The sequence below is a fragment of the Rhinolophus hipposideros genome, assembly GCF_964194185.1.
Source record: "Rhinolophus hipposideros genome assembly, chromosome: 24".
NCBI classification, from domain to species: Eukaryota; Metazoa; Chordata; class Mammalia; order Chiroptera; family Rhinolophidae; genus Rhinolophus; species Rhinolophus hipposideros.
The window spans coordinates 13,118,782-13,134,666 of NC_138070.1; the positions used below are offsets into that span (position 1 = coordinate 13,118,782).

The 15,885-nt window shown below is 50.0% G+C and overlaps 1 protein-coding gene across 2 annotated transcripts; it reads left to right on the plus strand.

The window, feature by feature from the left end:
* Positions 1-1,587: 1,587 nt before the first annotated feature.
* Positions 1,588-15,475, plus strand: MLEC (malectin). 2 transcript variants are annotated; one of them, XM_081037609.1, is made up of 5 exons: positions 1,588-2,000; positions 7,748-7,926; positions 8,501-8,677; positions 8,783-8,840; positions 10,003-15,475. In XM_081037609.1, the coding sequence occupies exons 1-5, from the start codon at positions 1,775-1,777 to the stop codon at positions 10,230-10,232; spliced, it is 870 nt and encodes a 289-aa protein (XP_080893735.1). In that variant the 5' UTR covers positions 1,588-1,774; the 3' UTR covers positions 10,233-15,475. The 2 variants fall into 2 exon arrangements, with proteins under 2 accessions (XP_080893735.1, XP_080893736.1); XM_081037610.1 differs by lacking the exons at positions 8,501-8,677; positions 8,783-8,840 and having other exon boundaries at positions 1,626-2,000; positions 10,003-15,468.
* Positions 15,476-15,885: the final 410 nt, after the last annotated feature.

Below are 15,885 nucleotides of genomic sequence, written 5' to 3' on the forward strand. Positions count from 1 at the left end.
TGGGAAGCCCCCATCACCTCTGCTCTGAGGGCTATGCAAGCTGACTTGTCAGGTTCCTCCAAAAAAGATGGTTTTCACAGAGAAAAAAGTAGGATTAGAAACCCCTGTGCAGGGCCACAGAAAGGCACTGGGAGAAGAAACATGGCTGTGGGGGAAAGTAAGTCCAGATCCTTGCAAAATAGGGGGGAAAAAGTGGGACCAGGAGGGGATAGTCCAAAAGTTACTGTCATGAGGTCTTCACATGGGAGCTGGGGAAGGAGGTCTGGTGCACTGAAACCTCCTGCCAATATTCTCCGTTTCGGTACCCCATTTTGTTCCTTTATAGCAATCATTCCTGTTCTGACTAAATAATTTGAGTCATGGGACTGTGATTCTCATGCAGGGTGCCTGGTGTGTTTTTGTTCACTGCTGCAGAAAGCTCATTGCTTGGCACCTAGCAGGGAGGGTTTTCAGAAAAAATGCAAAACGCCCAGTTAAATTTGAATTTTAGACAATGAATTATTTTTTAGTATAAGTATGTTCCATTTGTTTACCTGAAATTCAACTTAATTAGCCTTCCTGTATTTTGTCTGTTAAATTTGACAACCCTGGTAATAGGAGCTTTGTAAATATTTGTAGAACAAACAGATAAATGGGTTTTTGCCTTGGCTGTTCCTAAACTTGCAGTATGACCTTTGAGGCAACACTCCGTCCTTCTCTGGACCTTAGTTTCTCTATCTGAAAAGTGGGAGTTCTGGCAGAGACCACAGCGCAGGGATCGCCACTGTAAGAGAACGCTGCATCGATGATCTGTCACAGAGCAGACAGGGAGGCGGGATTGTGTCTGGGCTGAACAGACTGGACCTCCAGACTGGGCACCGCCCACAACTCCCCTAACCCGGGCGGGGGAAGCCCGGGTTCCGCCCCCTCCTCCGCTGGGGCCAACACGAGGCCGTCGCCATGGAGACATGGGTAGCCTTGAGCCCCTCCCCCACAAGGCCACGCGTTTCCGCTGCGTTGGAGCCTTCTGATTGGACGGCTGTCTGGACGCTACCACCAGCCCCGAGCCCGCTAAGGAGTGGGGGCGGGGGTCTTGTCCTCGTAGGACTATTGCCCTGGCCTCTCTAGGGGACGATGGGTTCTCTGCCTCACGCCGGTAAAAAGACTAAATCTCAGGTCAGAAGAGTGTCCACTGCATCTCTAACCTTACGTTCATGCCTCTCCCAGTGAAAGGAAGAGGGGGCGGGAAAATCGGCCACGCCCCCTCCGGAGCCCATTTGGTCCCAGGATCTGGAGCACCGGAAGTGCTGGCGACGTGTCGGTGCGCCCTACCCTAAACGTTCCTCCCTAGGCCACCTTCCTATTCAGCTGCGGGATTCTGGGGCCGGCTGGGCGCTGCACCCCGGCACTTCCGCATTGAATCGCCGCTTCAACCGAACTCCTAACCTCTGCGCGCGCTCCCTCTCGTACGGGACGGTTGGGCCGGCGCCTGTTAGTAGTCACGCCCTCTCCGCGCCTGGCAGCCAATGGGCAGACGTCTCCCGGCAGGGTGTTGGGTAATTAATGAGGGCCGGGCACTGATTGGCTGCAGGGTCGTGGGCGGGAGCTGGGCGGCGGGATAGGTTGTTCCAGAGGTGGGAGGCGGCACCCGTGGCTGAGAAGGAGGCCTGAGAGCGACATGTCCCCGGCAGCTGAGGCAGAGCGGCCGGTGGCGCTGTTTCTCTGAGTCCGGGGCGGCCTGGAGGCCGGCTGAGGACGAGGGTCGGCGGAGGCTGCCCCCGCTGTGGTGGCCGCCATGCTGGGGGCCCGGGCGGTTGAGGGAGCTGCCGTGGAGCTCCTGCGACTGCTGCTGCTGCTGCTACTGCCGGCGCTCCCGGGGCCGGGGCTCGGCGTGGTCGGCTCTGTGGGGGCCGGGCTGCCCGAGAGCGTAATTTGGGCCGTCAACGCGGGCGGCGAGGCGCATGTGGACGTGCACGGGATCCACTTTCGCAAGGACCCTTTGGAAGGCCGGGTGGGCCGAGGTGAGAGCCCCTCACGGGGCCGCGGGGTACGGGGCCTGCCGTGCCGGGCGCAGCCGGCCGACGGCCGCGGGCCCCGAGCCCCTTCCGCGCCCCGGGGGCCACGTCTCTGGAGAGAAGTTTCTCTCCGCAGTTTCCTCGGGGAATCCGGTCACAGCTCAGAGCCTGGCACTGACTGGCACCAAGAGCCATGGAGGCAGAGAGTTGGCGAGAAGTTATATTTAGACCTCGCACCCTGCGTCTTCTGAACCCCTCGCCTCCACCGCGGCTGGAAAAAAGTAACGACGGGGGTGGCCTGTGGCCACCACGAGGCCTCACGGTTGTAGGACGTCGGTGTCCCTGGCCCAAGGCAGTTCCTGGTCGATGCCTGCCGACCCAGACATCGGCCGCTTCCCTCACTCCTGCCGGATTGGGGCTTGGTTCTTGGCCAGAATAGAAAGGCATCTTCGAAGAGAATGGGCCAGGAAAGTTTGATTGCAGCCTTCTCCCCCGCCCCGCTTTGGAGCGAGGAGTATGTGTGCTTAAAAGTGGAAGCTGCAGGCCGCCCCCGGCGGACGGGTCTGTGGAAGCCGCGTCCGGTGCTGGAGGCCGGTGGTGTGTCAGCCGGGCCGGCCAGGGTGTGCGATGTGAATATGCCGAGTGTGTGCAGAAGCTACCCCGACTGGTCCGGGGAGCTGTGAGTCCAGCTCATGGGAAAAACGGGTTTGGCTTCACTGATGGAGCAACGGTAGTTTTCACAGAGCTGCACGGTTCTCCGAGTTAGTGGAAGACTTGCCAGAGTTGCTGGTTAAAAAATGCAAAACCCCAGACCCGAGACATGAAACGCAGGTTTCTGCAGCAGGGGCTTCTGATGGGGGTCACCCCCCAGAGCACGGGGAAAATCCGCTCTAGACTGTTTCTTCTGTAAGTAAGATTGGAAAACAGGTTTAAGAAGGAGTGTTTTGCTTCATGTGTTGGAAAGAGATTTATGCTGTGTGCTGGGTCCAGAGGCGGCCCAACTGGCAAACTGCCATCTCCAGGGAAACTAGGAGACAGACACGTTCCGCACTCTTTTCATGATGCCCAGATTTGGCTCTTGCCTTGACTAAAGGGTTGAACTTAATTCTTCGAAGTGAATTGCAACGTCCTGGAGTTTGTTGTACGAGGGGAATTTATGGCTTCCATACATGTGAGGGTGCTGGGACACAGGGCTGTTTTCTGTAGTTCTATGTTTGCCTTGGAATTTATTTAGCCCTGGCATGTAGGTCTCTAGCCTGGGTTCAGCTGAGTCAGGGCCCCCGGCTTTAGCAGCTGGAACAGCCGCCAAAGCCAGACTTCATAGCAGGAGGTCACTGCTATCTCCATCCTGGACCCTTCCTCTTTCTTCACAGGCATGGGGGTGGGGGAAGCCCTTGAGGAAACTAGAGACGGTTTGTGGACTTTGCCTCATGAGATAGCTGTGGTGAGGACCGTGCAGATGGCTCCTTTCATTTAATAGAGACCAGGCTTTACATAGGTTACGTTATCCTTTTAGATCCATTGTGCAGAGACGGAAGCTGAGACCACACAGGTTTAATCCCCAGCTACTCATTTTCAGAAATCCTGGTTTGAATTTGCTGGTGTAGGTTTGTTTTTCTTGGCCTGGTCACCGCTTAGCCAGGCTCCCTGTCCGTAGGTTATTGGCTCATGGTGGCAGTTCTCTTGGAGTTTATCGTAGCAGGTAGAAAAATGGCATGAGACCTACCAAAAGCTCGTGTGTGCTGGAGTCCGTTCTCAGACCCTGGCCTTGGGGACACTCTAACAATGGAGGTTCCCTGCTCCACACTGTCCTACTGGGATGGCAGCAGTATTAAGGCAAGGATCAAGAATGGAAGATGGTGGTTCACTTGCAGCTTGCACTAGCCTGTTGCAACATTGCTCTTTTGGGTGCCTGCGAGTAGCATTTTGTTGGCATTAGGACTGGGGCTAAGATGTGATTAAGCGTCGACTCTCAGGAGGCAGCGCTCTAGTTTCTTCTGTGCTAAGGATTGGCACCAGCCAGGGGAGCACAGCTGTTCACGCTGCCGGCCCTTCTCTGGCACTGTTTGGATAAGGCTGTGCCAGCTATTTGGAGACCCTTGCCTCATGTAGCTGTTCACACTGATTGCCGTAGGGAGCTGTGTGTCTTCGAATGAATTCAGGTATTTGTTACCAAGTTAATCCAGATAAGGGTTTGGCTTGCTTTTGAACTTGCTATTTCTCTATGGCGTCTTTGTAGTTCAGCATTTGCGTAACTGTGAGTGGCCCAGGGCATTTAGTGGCTTTTGCTTTCAGAGGCACTTTATAATGTTTATTGAATTTCATTTTCTGCCTTGAGAATAGTGAGTGTTCATAGGAGATACTGACGATCCGGGAAAGGCCTTTTCAACCTGTGTGCTTCAACAGATGGAAGTACCATTACAGAAAAGGCTGCAGAAGCTCTCAATTGGGGATTTTGGCATGCTTGTCATTCCGGGTTCTTTCTAACTTGCTCATTCTAGGTTCCTCTTGACTCTGAAGAGGAAAAGGTCTGGTTATTTGGCCTGAGGGCATAGCACTTGGCTTGAGTTTAGGAGAGGCTATTTCCTCTTCATAGAAAGATACCTGCTAATCATTTGTATTACCTTTAAGAACTGGCTTTATCTCTCTGAGCCTTGCTTTCTTTCTTAATAAACTTCTCATGCTTTAGAAATCAGTGACAGGAATCTGAACACGCTCCTCTCCAGAGTAGGTTAAAGTGTCTCTATCTTTTTCTTTTTTTTTTTTACATTTTTTTTTTTTTACATTTTTTTTTTTTTACATTTTTTTTGCCTTTGTGTGTGTGTGTGTGTGTGTGTGTATGTGTGTGTTGAGAGCCCACTGGCCCATGTGGGAATCGAACCGGCAGCCTTCGGAGTTAGGAGCATGGAGCTCTAACCGCCTGAGCCACCGGGCCGGCCCTCTATCTTTTTCTTTGCTTGATGACCTTTTACATGGAATTAAAAGTAGGTCAGAACATGGCTCCGGAGGGGGAAAAAGCTGGCTAGGGGCCTGAGCCTATCAGATTACTAATTCTTTAGGCCTAAGGAAGATCCTTTTGGGGCAGCCTTCCTTTTGGCTAGGGAAGGATTTGGCCTTGGTGAGATAAAATCTTGAAAGCTGGGAGGCCTCTGCTTTGCTTAAGGCCCCGGGATTTGTTTAGAATTCAGCCCCCATACTGTCACCTGTAGTGCTGTAACCTAAGATGCAGGCTTTATTTGTAGGCCCTCCAAGTAGCAGAAGTTCTCAGAGAATTTAGGTAGATGATATCCCCATTTTACAGGTGGGAAAACACTTAAGAGAAAATAACTTGTTCTGAATCGCATAGTAGGTGGCAGAGCCAGGATTCAGATCCACGCCCATCTTACTCTAAAACCTGGGCTGACTTTTCCAAGTAGCCTGGCTACTCGAGTGTCTAGGGCTGGGAAACAGTGGACATAATGTAGGCCTTTTGGCCCCCTTCCTTTCTGGCTTACTGTCTTAGCTATATTGTGCCAACTTCAGCAGTGTGTTGCGTACACCTCACTGTACTTGAGAGAAATCTGGTTAGCTGTGAATACATAAAGGCAAAAGGGAGGAAAAATCCCTTTTGCTGCTGGATCTCTTGGGACTTAGGAAAATTCAGCTTGCATGCAGCAAATCTCTTGGGAAAGCCACTTGGGTTTTAAAGGGAAAATATTTAAAGGTAATTCCAAGGTTGTTAAGTACTTTTTGTTCACATGGCTGAGTTTTCTTAGTTGTGGGACTGAGAGTGCCAGAGATTACATTACTGTCAATTTCTCACTTTTTCCACTCGGCAAGAAAAAAAAACAGATTCCCCACACAAGCACAAAATTTTCTGTGCATTTAAAAAACAAAGGTAGTTAATGTTCCAAATTTGTAAGGATCACGGTCCTCATGGAAGAAGGAAATTCTTAGAACTCAGTTGGAAAAAAAATAGCAGTCTTTTAATCTTTATAGATTTATGCCCCAGTGTAATGGTGTGAGCCTGGGAAAGAGCCGGGGTGTGTTAGCGTACATCCTTTGTAGTGCTACTCAGCTACCCTTTGATTTCTTGAGGAGAAATAGGAAGAAAAAAAGTCTGAAGACAAAAGTGCAATGAGTTTCCTGTTGCATTGTCTCGTCAGTCCATCTGATCTCCTGGCTACTGTTCCCTTACAGGAACTGTTAACAGTTATGCTTATTTTTCTGAGGGCTGACCTTAGCCTCTGAGTCTCTCAGTTACTCTTTTATCTCCCTTGGAGATCAAAGATCTTCCCGCTTGGAGTTTTGGTGATTCAGAAGATAAAGCTCCAGGGATGGCTGCTCTTGGACATCTATCTCCCTTGGACATCTCCCAAAGGACCTAGGTGCCACATGTCTTCAGCATCACAGATGGGATGTCCCCTTGTTCAGGCAGATGGGAAGGTGGTCTGGAAATCTTCATTCCAGGCTGGAGGAGAGACTGGGCCTGTGTACTGAGATCACTGTGAAATCTATAGTTTGGAAAGTAGATTTATGGCGCACTGGAAAGCCTCTTATTTACAGAATAAAGGGGTCAGAGATGCTACTCTTCAAAGGATGAAGCATAACTGTTCATCTCGGGGGCTGGAGTTTGGTATCTCATATTTGACGAAAGACCCCGGCTTAGTTTGTTATGTGGCGGGAAGAAAAACCTAGTGTCTCATCTCCTAGCAAGGTTGGGGGAGGGCTGGGGGCAGTAGAGGTTTTCAGCTGTTCTGATACTGACCCAAGGTTAGTATCTTTTTACTATCCCCTGCCTTATTCCATGTCAGTCTGTGAGATGGGAAAGGTGGCTCCCCCAGGACTAGGGCATCTGGAGCCAGAGGTGTCAATAGGCCCTTGGTAGATTTTCTTACCCTCCTGGGATGGGTCTAGCTCTGGAGAGAAGAGCATGGCTTCACTGCTTCACGGGCACCTCCTTTGTTTGTCTGCCATTTGTCTGGTTCAGGAAGTCATATTGAGTGCCTACTTATGTACCAGGGACCGTGTTAGGTGCTGGTGACACAGTAAGAACTTTTCTTCTTTTGGTTTAACTGTGGGAATGTTCAAGAGAGTAGGTGAGGTTGAGTTTTGTGGGTCTGTGAAAAGGTGCTTGGACCTAAAGGAAATTAGCATCGTGTCCTTCTTTTTACGAGCGTGTTTCTCTTTACTAGCCTTGAAACTTTTTGAATGAAAAATTACAAAAAGCAACTAAAGCTGGTATCTTATTTGTGGTAAAGACAATGAAGAAGGACTTTCCTAACAGATATCCTGTTTTTTAGACTCTGAACTTTTCTGAATGAGAAAAAAACATTCTTTGAACTTAATTGTCTAGTAGAGTTCCTGGCCATCCCCCTGGTTTTATGAGGTTTCTCTGAAGCTCTCCCTCACAGGGAACCAGGCAGCTGTAACGCAGCGCTTTGTTCTAATAATGAGTTAGACTTGTTCTCTTCCCATCACTCTCCATACAGTTGAGAAAAAGTCATTTTAATGTGCTTTCAAAAAGTTCCGCTATGAGGGTTATGGGAGCTGTTGGGGTGATGAGTGTTTGGTTTCTTTCATTTTACTCTGGCTTGGTAATGGCTGTCGGATTCTTGCCTTTGTGTCTGGTCTATTTGGGGCCAGGTGCAGAGGTGGTGACCCTTTCCACGGGAGGGTTATTAGCATTGCCCTGGAAATGCCTCTGGCAGCTCAGGGGTCTCTGCTCGTATGTTTTGCTTCTGATGTGGTTTCTCTTTGTCTTTTGTCCCCAGCCTCTGACTATGGCATGAAACTACCAATCCTGCGTTCCAACCCCGAGGACCAGATCCTCTATCAGACAGAGCGGTACAATGAGGAGACCTTTGGCTATGAAGTGCCCATTAGGGAGGAGGGCGACTACGTGCTGGTGTTGAAATTCGCTGAGGTCTACTTTGCACAGTCCCAGCAGAAGGTGAGGCTGGGTCAGCCTGGCGCTTGACTGGTGGGCCATCGTCACTCTTGGCTTGTCCTCTGCTATGGGCCAGAGAGTGTACGAGCCTCCTCAGAGGGAGGAACAGATGGGCTTTGAGGAAAAGCCGGATTCCTCTTGCCCCCAGGGAAGCAATGTCCCCTTGCTCAGGAGGCTGCACTTGCCATGGGATTGGTGACAGAAGACAGTACCAGGACACCCTAGTTTTTGGCAAATTGCTGATCCTGTTAAGGTCCCCTTGGTTGTCCCTCTCTTCTCGGTTGTCAGCACCTTCTTGTTTTTAGCCGTGTTCTTTTCCTGTCTCCTCCTGTGAATTTCCTCCTTTCCACGTTGCGCTTTTTGTTCGTCTTCTTTGTTCCCTAAGGCCAGTATGAGGCCTTCTTGCCAGTGAAGAAATGGGCTTTGATTTGGCTCAGGTAAAGGACTCTACCCCCCTGGAATATATCCAGCCCTGTCATTTCTTAAGGCATTTTTGAACTTGAAGGCCAGGCAGGTAGGTGCTAAAGGGGTGTGTGAGGCCGATGGTTTCAGCAGTCTCCTTTTTGCATCTTGGCAGGTATTTGATGTGCGACTGAATGGCCACATCGTGGTGAAGGACTTGGATATCTTCGATCGCGTTGGGCACAGCACAGCTCATGACGAAATCATTCCTATGAGCATCAGGAAGGGGAAGCTGAGCGTCCAGGGGGAGGTGTCCACCTTCACAGGGAAACTCTACATCGAGTTTGTCAAGGTAACGCTCCTCCTTTGCTCTCACAGCGGGGGCAGAGCTCACAAGAATGGGTGCGGGGGCAATGCGTGCTGCGCGTGGGGCTGACAGCTGTCTCCCATTCCCTAGGGGTACTATGACAATCCCAAAGTCTGCGCACTCTACATCATGGCTGGGACGGTGGATGGTAAGTTGCTTTTGATCTGCTTTTTGACTTGGGCTGAAGGGTGTGGTTGAGGAAACCCTTGGGGGGATCATTTAGCTGCTCACTGTTTTGAAAACACTATTACTTAAAACCAAACTGGAATCCAGAGTCAGATGGCCGGGAATGAGTGTGGTGGGATGCTAGCCCGAAGCTTTGGAGCAAGATCTGTGTTTAAATCTTGCTGCTGCTATATAATTAGCTGTTTGGTGTGGGGCAAATTCCTTTCACTTCACTGTAAACTGCAAGTAATAGTGGTGCCTATTGGTGAGCCTTGGCCCTTGTAGTCATTAGGAATTGCCTCAACCTTGACCTGGATTCTGTTTCTTTGACATCTGTTTCCTGGGGGCAAAAAAAGAAAAAGGCAAGAGGAGGGGGAGTCCTTTGGTGTTTTGGTAGCTCCGAGAGAAGCCAGCATTGCCAGACTACACTGGACAAAAGTGCAGTATGGTGCATTTATGAATGTCTCCTGGTCCTTGAGATCCAGCTTCAGGCTGTGTCTCTTTCTCAAGGTTGAGATGATCCTGGCTGCCAGCTTCCCGGGCTGGTTTTTGTGGAGAAAGCTTGTGTCTTTTCTCCCCCGGTCCACCTCTGCCTTTTCCCACCTCATCCTGAATGCATTGAGGATCTCTTCCTGTTGTCTTGATGTCCCCCACATGCTCGTGTGATGGCATCCAGGAGAATGTCTTGTCACCAAACAGATTTATAGCTCGGTCCCTAAAAAGGAGACAGAGCAGAGAGGTGGTGTGTGCTGAGAACCCTCTGGATCAGCTTTTCCTCAGCTGCCCTGTGAATCAGAGGGGATGTGGGATTCCGGGAGGGAGGAGGGGGGATTTGAAAGGGTAAGTTTTGGGTGTCAGGTCACTGTCCCTGTGTAATCTGTCCTCTTGGGGATCTGAAGAAGTGGGACAGGAAGGGGAGATAGCGGCCGTCTGTGCACAGGGCTTTTACTACTTTTTAGTGTAAAGAAGTCTAGAGTTTGCAGGAATCTGCTGTTTTCTAGGCCAGGAGCTATTTCTGCTACAACTGCTGCTTCCTTTGGACCCTGGTTAGGTCACAGCGTCTCTTTAGTGTGGCTCATTTACTACTCTTACGGGTCTCACTTAAATGCTGTGGCTCTTCAAAGATGTCCTCTTTCTTGTGTCAGATGTACCAAAGCTGCAGCCTCATCCAGGACTGGAGAAGAAAGAAGAGGAGGAGGAAGAAGAAGAATACGAGGAAGGGTCTAATCTCAAAAGACAGACCAATAAGAACCGGGTGCAGTCGGGCCCTCGGACGCCCAACCCCTACGCCTCGGACAACAGCAGCCTCATGTTCCCCATCCTGGTGGCCTTTGGAGTCTTCATCCCAACCCTCTTCTGCCTCTGCCGGCTGTGAGAACAAACTACCATCCTGCACAGGGTGGAGGGGTGTGGGAAAGAAACTGAACGTGTTGGTTTGGTTTCTGTAGTTTTCACGGTGATTCACAAAAGCAAACAAACAAACAAAGCCACAAAATAATTAAAGGAGATCCAAAGAGGCAGAGTGAGTAGAGAGCAGCCCTCGTCCACAGACCTGCTTCAGTCCTAGTCCTCTCTTTGTGGCTGGCCCCCAGCCATCTCCTTCCTCTCTAGGGTACGGAGGGTAAACGGGGTCCTTCGTGCTCAAGGATCCTCGTCTGTATACCTAGTGGAAAGGACTCGGACCTCGGAGCAGATACCTTTTTTTAGGTTAGAAATTAACAGTGGAGAAATGTCATCTTACTACCTGAGAAGACCAGCGCTGGGAGTTGGGTGTGTGCTGAGGTTCTATGTCCAGATACATTTCCAGATGTCCTGGGATTGAGAATATGTGTGAAGATGTATAATTTGTATGATAAAGATGAAAACGTAAGGGGGATTTAGAAAAAGAAAGAAAAGTAGATACTTCCTTACTTGGAAGCCTTTCTGGTTTTGGCCCAATGATGTTCCACCTTAAGTGTTTGAGCTTTGTCATCGCTTGTCTCCCTGACATGTGCCAGTTAGAGGACTGTCTGGTATCCAAGACGATTAGTTTATGTCAGGTCCTCAAGTTGCCTCTGACTTGTTACCACAACAAATCATTTTGATTTCAGTGCCTGTTGGGGACTTGATTTCCTCTCACTCACTCCCTGTCCCCCCCCCCCCCCGCCCTTAATCTGGCTCATTTGAAATCTGTTCTGTCTCTCAACCATCCCACTCAGTTATTGCCAAGAAGGGAAGGAAATGTGAGGACATGGGGTTCCCTCTGCTTGAATGTCTTATCGTCTACCACCTCACATTGATGGTACCTCCCTCCCTGGATCTGTGAGCCAGCAGCCAGGAGGACCTGACCCAGCAGTTCTTTTACTGGCCCCTTTGTAGGGTCCTGCTGCCAGGGGACAGGGATGCTTTCCAGCCTGAAGCAACGGAACACTTGACCTTAAGAGTCTCTTCTGGTCTTTGGATTGGAAAAGGCTTATGTTAGCATAACTTAAGAGCAACCTCAGAGACTTGAGCCCCACTAAGTGACTGACCACTGTTTAGAGTGTCTAGTATCTGATGTTCCTTTATTCCTATGTCCTTTTATGTCACAGTTCAGCCGGTTTTGGGTTATGCCTAGAACCGCCCCAAGGAACTAGACTGATTGTATCTGGCCCAGTGACATTGCTCCCTGATCTTCTTGAGTATGTCTCTCTGTCCTTTCATTTTCCTATCCAAGTAGCAGTCGGGTTCTTGGCCGAAAGATTTCCAGTCAGCCCAGTCCTGGCAGCGCTGAAGCCAACCTTAGCGTCTAAGTGTCTGTCCTGAATTCCCTGGAACATTTTCTGCAGGAAATGAAGCTTCCCTGTTCCTCTCCTTTCTGGTCACTGTCATCCTTTTCCCAGCTACAAGGAACTTGGTAGACGGAAGACAGCAGGATTGGCTTCTGCTTGGGCTGGAGCAGGATAAAATCTCAGGCAAGGCCCATTATTTTTAGAATGTTTAATTTAGAATTTGTCTTTGGATATGTTTTATAGAGCTCCATATATTTGAACTGCTTATTAAATGACAAAGTAAGTAGCCCTTGGACTCAGGTCCTTTTGGCTTTTAAAGAGTTCCTCCAGGCCAGCGTTTCTTCCTTTGAGAGTTGTAGCCCTTTATTTTTGCTGTGACATAGGCCTCAGTACTAGGGTATTGAGTCAGGCAACTGGACAGCTGCAGCCTGAGGCTGCAATCAAGGAACTTTCTGGAGTGCTACACAAAGTTCCCTGCTTTAAAAGAGGACGTCCTGTAGCCTTGATCCTGGGACCACCGGCCTGGGGTAGTGGACATCCTGACTATTAATTGGGCTTCTGACAGTGGCTTCGGTTCCCATTCCATCACAACTCCCCAAAGCCGTAGGCCACTGCCAATACAGTTGACAAGACGAGGAAGGAAGACTTGCTGCCCCCATTCTGCCTTGTTTGTTAGTTTGCTTGGGTCTAAGGAAGGAGGCGTCCTCACTTCCTCACCTCACCCCATCCCTTCAGTGACTCAGTCTCAGAAGGAAACTGTGGCTCCTGGGGCCATTTCCTAATGGTACTGTAAAGCCAAGCGGCTTTGCTTCTGCTGCTGTTTCCAAGCCCACCCTTTTCCCCGGAGCTCAGGGCTAGGGATGGGCACTTTCCTCTTTGGTTATGTCCCAAAGGAAGGAACATCTTTCTATGGCTCACAAAAACTGAAGGGGAAATGAGGAAACAGGAAGAAGTATGGTGAGGGCTGGGGTAGAGTCCCCTGGAGCCAAGCCCACCCAGCCCACGAGCTGCCCGGGGCTGGTCACAGTTGGCTCATGATGCTGAACTTGAAAGCTTTTGTGTGTGTGTGTGTGGGGGGGGCCGGGGAGGCTCCTCCCAGATGATATAGGTACATGAACTTTAGGTGTAAGGGGTGGGAGGGGGCACTCTTTATTTTTATTTTTGTATTGTGTGCGTCAAGAATGACTCTGTAGTTCATCTTTGCTTTTTGCACTGTTCGTTCCCATGCCTGTATTTCGAGCTAGTGCTAGGACAGCGAGACTGCACTGTAGGGAGTCGGACTGGGGTTGGGGAGGTGAAGGGTGATGCCAGCTGGTAGGGGGGAAGGAGAGGCCTGGGCTCTCCTACTGGATCCATGCTTTGTCCTAGGGTTTCTAGATCCCCCTGAGCCCAGCCAGCCAAAGCCAAACCTGATGGCTGAGGTGAAACTCCTTGTGCCAGAAGTGTGGCTTCGGTTGCTGCTGGGTAGACCACACAAAGGTGTGTGCTGCAGAGGAACTAAGGGCCAGCTGGGATGTTTTCGGGCTTCACTCATGCTGACTGAAACATTGTACCAGGAAATAACCTGTGGGACCCGTGTGCCCTATACCAGATCCAATTTTTTCTGAAACATCTCTGCTGAGGAGAAGCTGCTCAGGGGATACCTTGAGTTCTGGTGACTTGAAAGATGGTCCTCTCCAAGTGTCAGTGGTGTTCAACTCTCAGAAGAACCCCAGGCCCTGCAGGGCCACCTGTCTGTTTGAGAGAGCGTGATCTTACTCTCGTGTTCTCCTTGTTTGCCTAAGAGATACTGGCCTGAGATTGGGGATCACAGGAGAGTTCACTTTAAAAAGGTGGGGTAAAGTTTGAGTTAAGTTTACCTTCCCCTTTCTGTGCCTGCAGAAAAAATCCAGTTTCAGATTGTGATTTGACTTCTTTATCTTTTTGGAGAAGCTTCTGTTTTAAGGAATTTCTCTTCCTTCTTATCCCGCTTCTACCCTCTCCTGGGAAGTCCTGGCCATGGCTTCTAGAATCTCAGTTGAACGTTAGAAAACGGCAGCAGTATTTTCCCTTTCCTAGCACTTATATTCCTTTCCCTAGAAAACGGCTCACCTTGGGAAGCCCAGGGAAAGAATCAGCAGGTTCTCTACCCTCCCTGGGGTTTGGGGAAGGACCCACCCCGGTCAGCACAGTGCCTTTTCCTCTCCTGCTCTGAGCCAGGGTGGGCATTCCCTCTAGATTCAGGTCTGCACAGGGGTCTCTCAGTCCCTTCCACGGGGCTGCTTTCCCATCCCTTCTTCCCCCTCCCCTTGGCTGGCCGGCTCCGACCTAATTCAAGTGTCTTGCCTTGAGGAGCCTTAATGGCATCAAGTGGCAACATGTAATATTGTCCTCCATGCCTTTCCACGAGTACTGAGGAGAGCAGGTGAGCTTTCCGAGAGAAATAGATGCTCCTGTTTAAAAGAAGGGGGGTGGGGCGATATTCTTTGGGCCTCCTACTGTGGCCCTGGGGGAAGAAGCCTGGGATAAGGCTAAGTGACAGTGTAGCAGCAGAACCAGAAACACCCAGGATATGTTCAGACATCTCTGAAGAAATCTGCTTCTCTTCTATGGAAAGATATAATTAGGTATCAAAGAGCTCTAAGAAAATTGCAAAGAAGCCTTAAAATGTTCAAGCTTCAGAGAGCTCAGAGTAATTTTTCCCTTTCAGTCCGAGCTAGGGCTCTTTCGGTATTGAGACCTCTCCTGGGGCAAGAGGGCTAGATTTCCTCGTAGGTTACAAGACTAGATTGGCACCTGTGGGTCAGCTGCCCAGTGAGGGCGGGGTTCTTTGTACATGAGCCGCTTGCTGCTGCTGATCTGTTTGTCCCTCCTCAGCTGCCTTTTGGCTAGCCTGCTTTTAGGTCTCCAAATCATTTTGATAAGAGCAGATGACATGGGGACTGGCTGGGTTGGCAGGAAAAGAGCCGGATAGATCTCCTGCGATGGGTCTCCCCTCAGGAGTACAAAAGCAAGGAGCCAGGATTGTGCTGGCAGCCAGGGAAACAGTAGTGCCTGTTACAGTTGGCAGAGAGGGCCTTGGCACTTCTTGCATCCCGCCAGTCTTGTGAGATCGGGGGCACGTAGCACCAGGCAAAGCAGAACTCCATTCTCAGCCCGATTTTGAGCGTTAGAGCTTTTCTTTAGTATGAGAAAAAAACAACAAACTGAAGTGTGCTTTCCGTCCTTTCAAAGGACAGCTGTCGGGAAAGGAGAGCTGAGGTGCCAGGTGGGAGGGGAGAATTGGCAGGGAGAGATGGTACGGCAAAACCAGGAATGAGACATTCTTGATTCCTCTCTTCTAGCCTAGTGTGTCAGGATCCAGGGAATGAAAAGAAATTTGACCCTGGGTGAGTTTCCTCCTCGGATTTCTCTTCCACCAAGTTCTCCCACACTAGGACCAGCTAGCTGCCTGTTCTGAGGAGCTCAGGGCAGCCTCTTTGACCATTAACCTGGCTTGTCAGGGAGCCAAACCCGCCCCTCCACAGTGGGCTGGCTGCTCTATTCTGTACCAAGTACTGGAGAATAGTGTCAACTTCTTAGTAGCCCTTTGTAGCTCCTACTCTAGATTCCCATCCTCTCCCTGCGGAGGTGAAACCAACTCTATGTTTGTAGCCACAACATGCATTTACAGCGGCGCAGCGAGATGTGATTGAGGGGCTTTGAACCTGGCTGGCCCGGGAAAGCAGTAGGGGTGGATAGAGCTGTCTTTCTTTCTGGGCTGTCTCCACCTGTCCCTACCCCTTCCATGCCCCACCCTACTCCCACCAAAAAAAAAAGAAAAAAAGAAAAAAAAATATGTTTTTCACTGTCCATTGCTTTGTGTTTTAATAAACAATTTGCAGTGACACTCTGTGTTGGGATTGAGTTTGAACTTGGTTGCAAAAAGGTGAAGTGATGGGGTGGGAAAAGGGAGACCCAGGGGTTCACTTGGCTGCACAAGGTTCTCCTGTGACGAGTCTAGGAGCTTTTGTCCATTTCGTCATGTGTCTCTTGCTTTACTGTTCTCCGGGATGTTTGATTAAGGGAATGAAATTCTGTAACCAGCAGCACACTCAAGGAAAAATAAACAGTTATTTTGTTTTGCTTCTACTTTCACTAGAACACCAGGCCATGACTGTCTCACCACTCCCCAGGCACACTGAGCCTGTAGCTGCCTCTGCTCTCATCTTTCCCTCAGCTTCCACCATAGCTTGTGGACAAACTAAGCCATGGAAGTTTTCTCTGCTTTTTCCTTTTCTGGTGTGTTGTCATTGATGA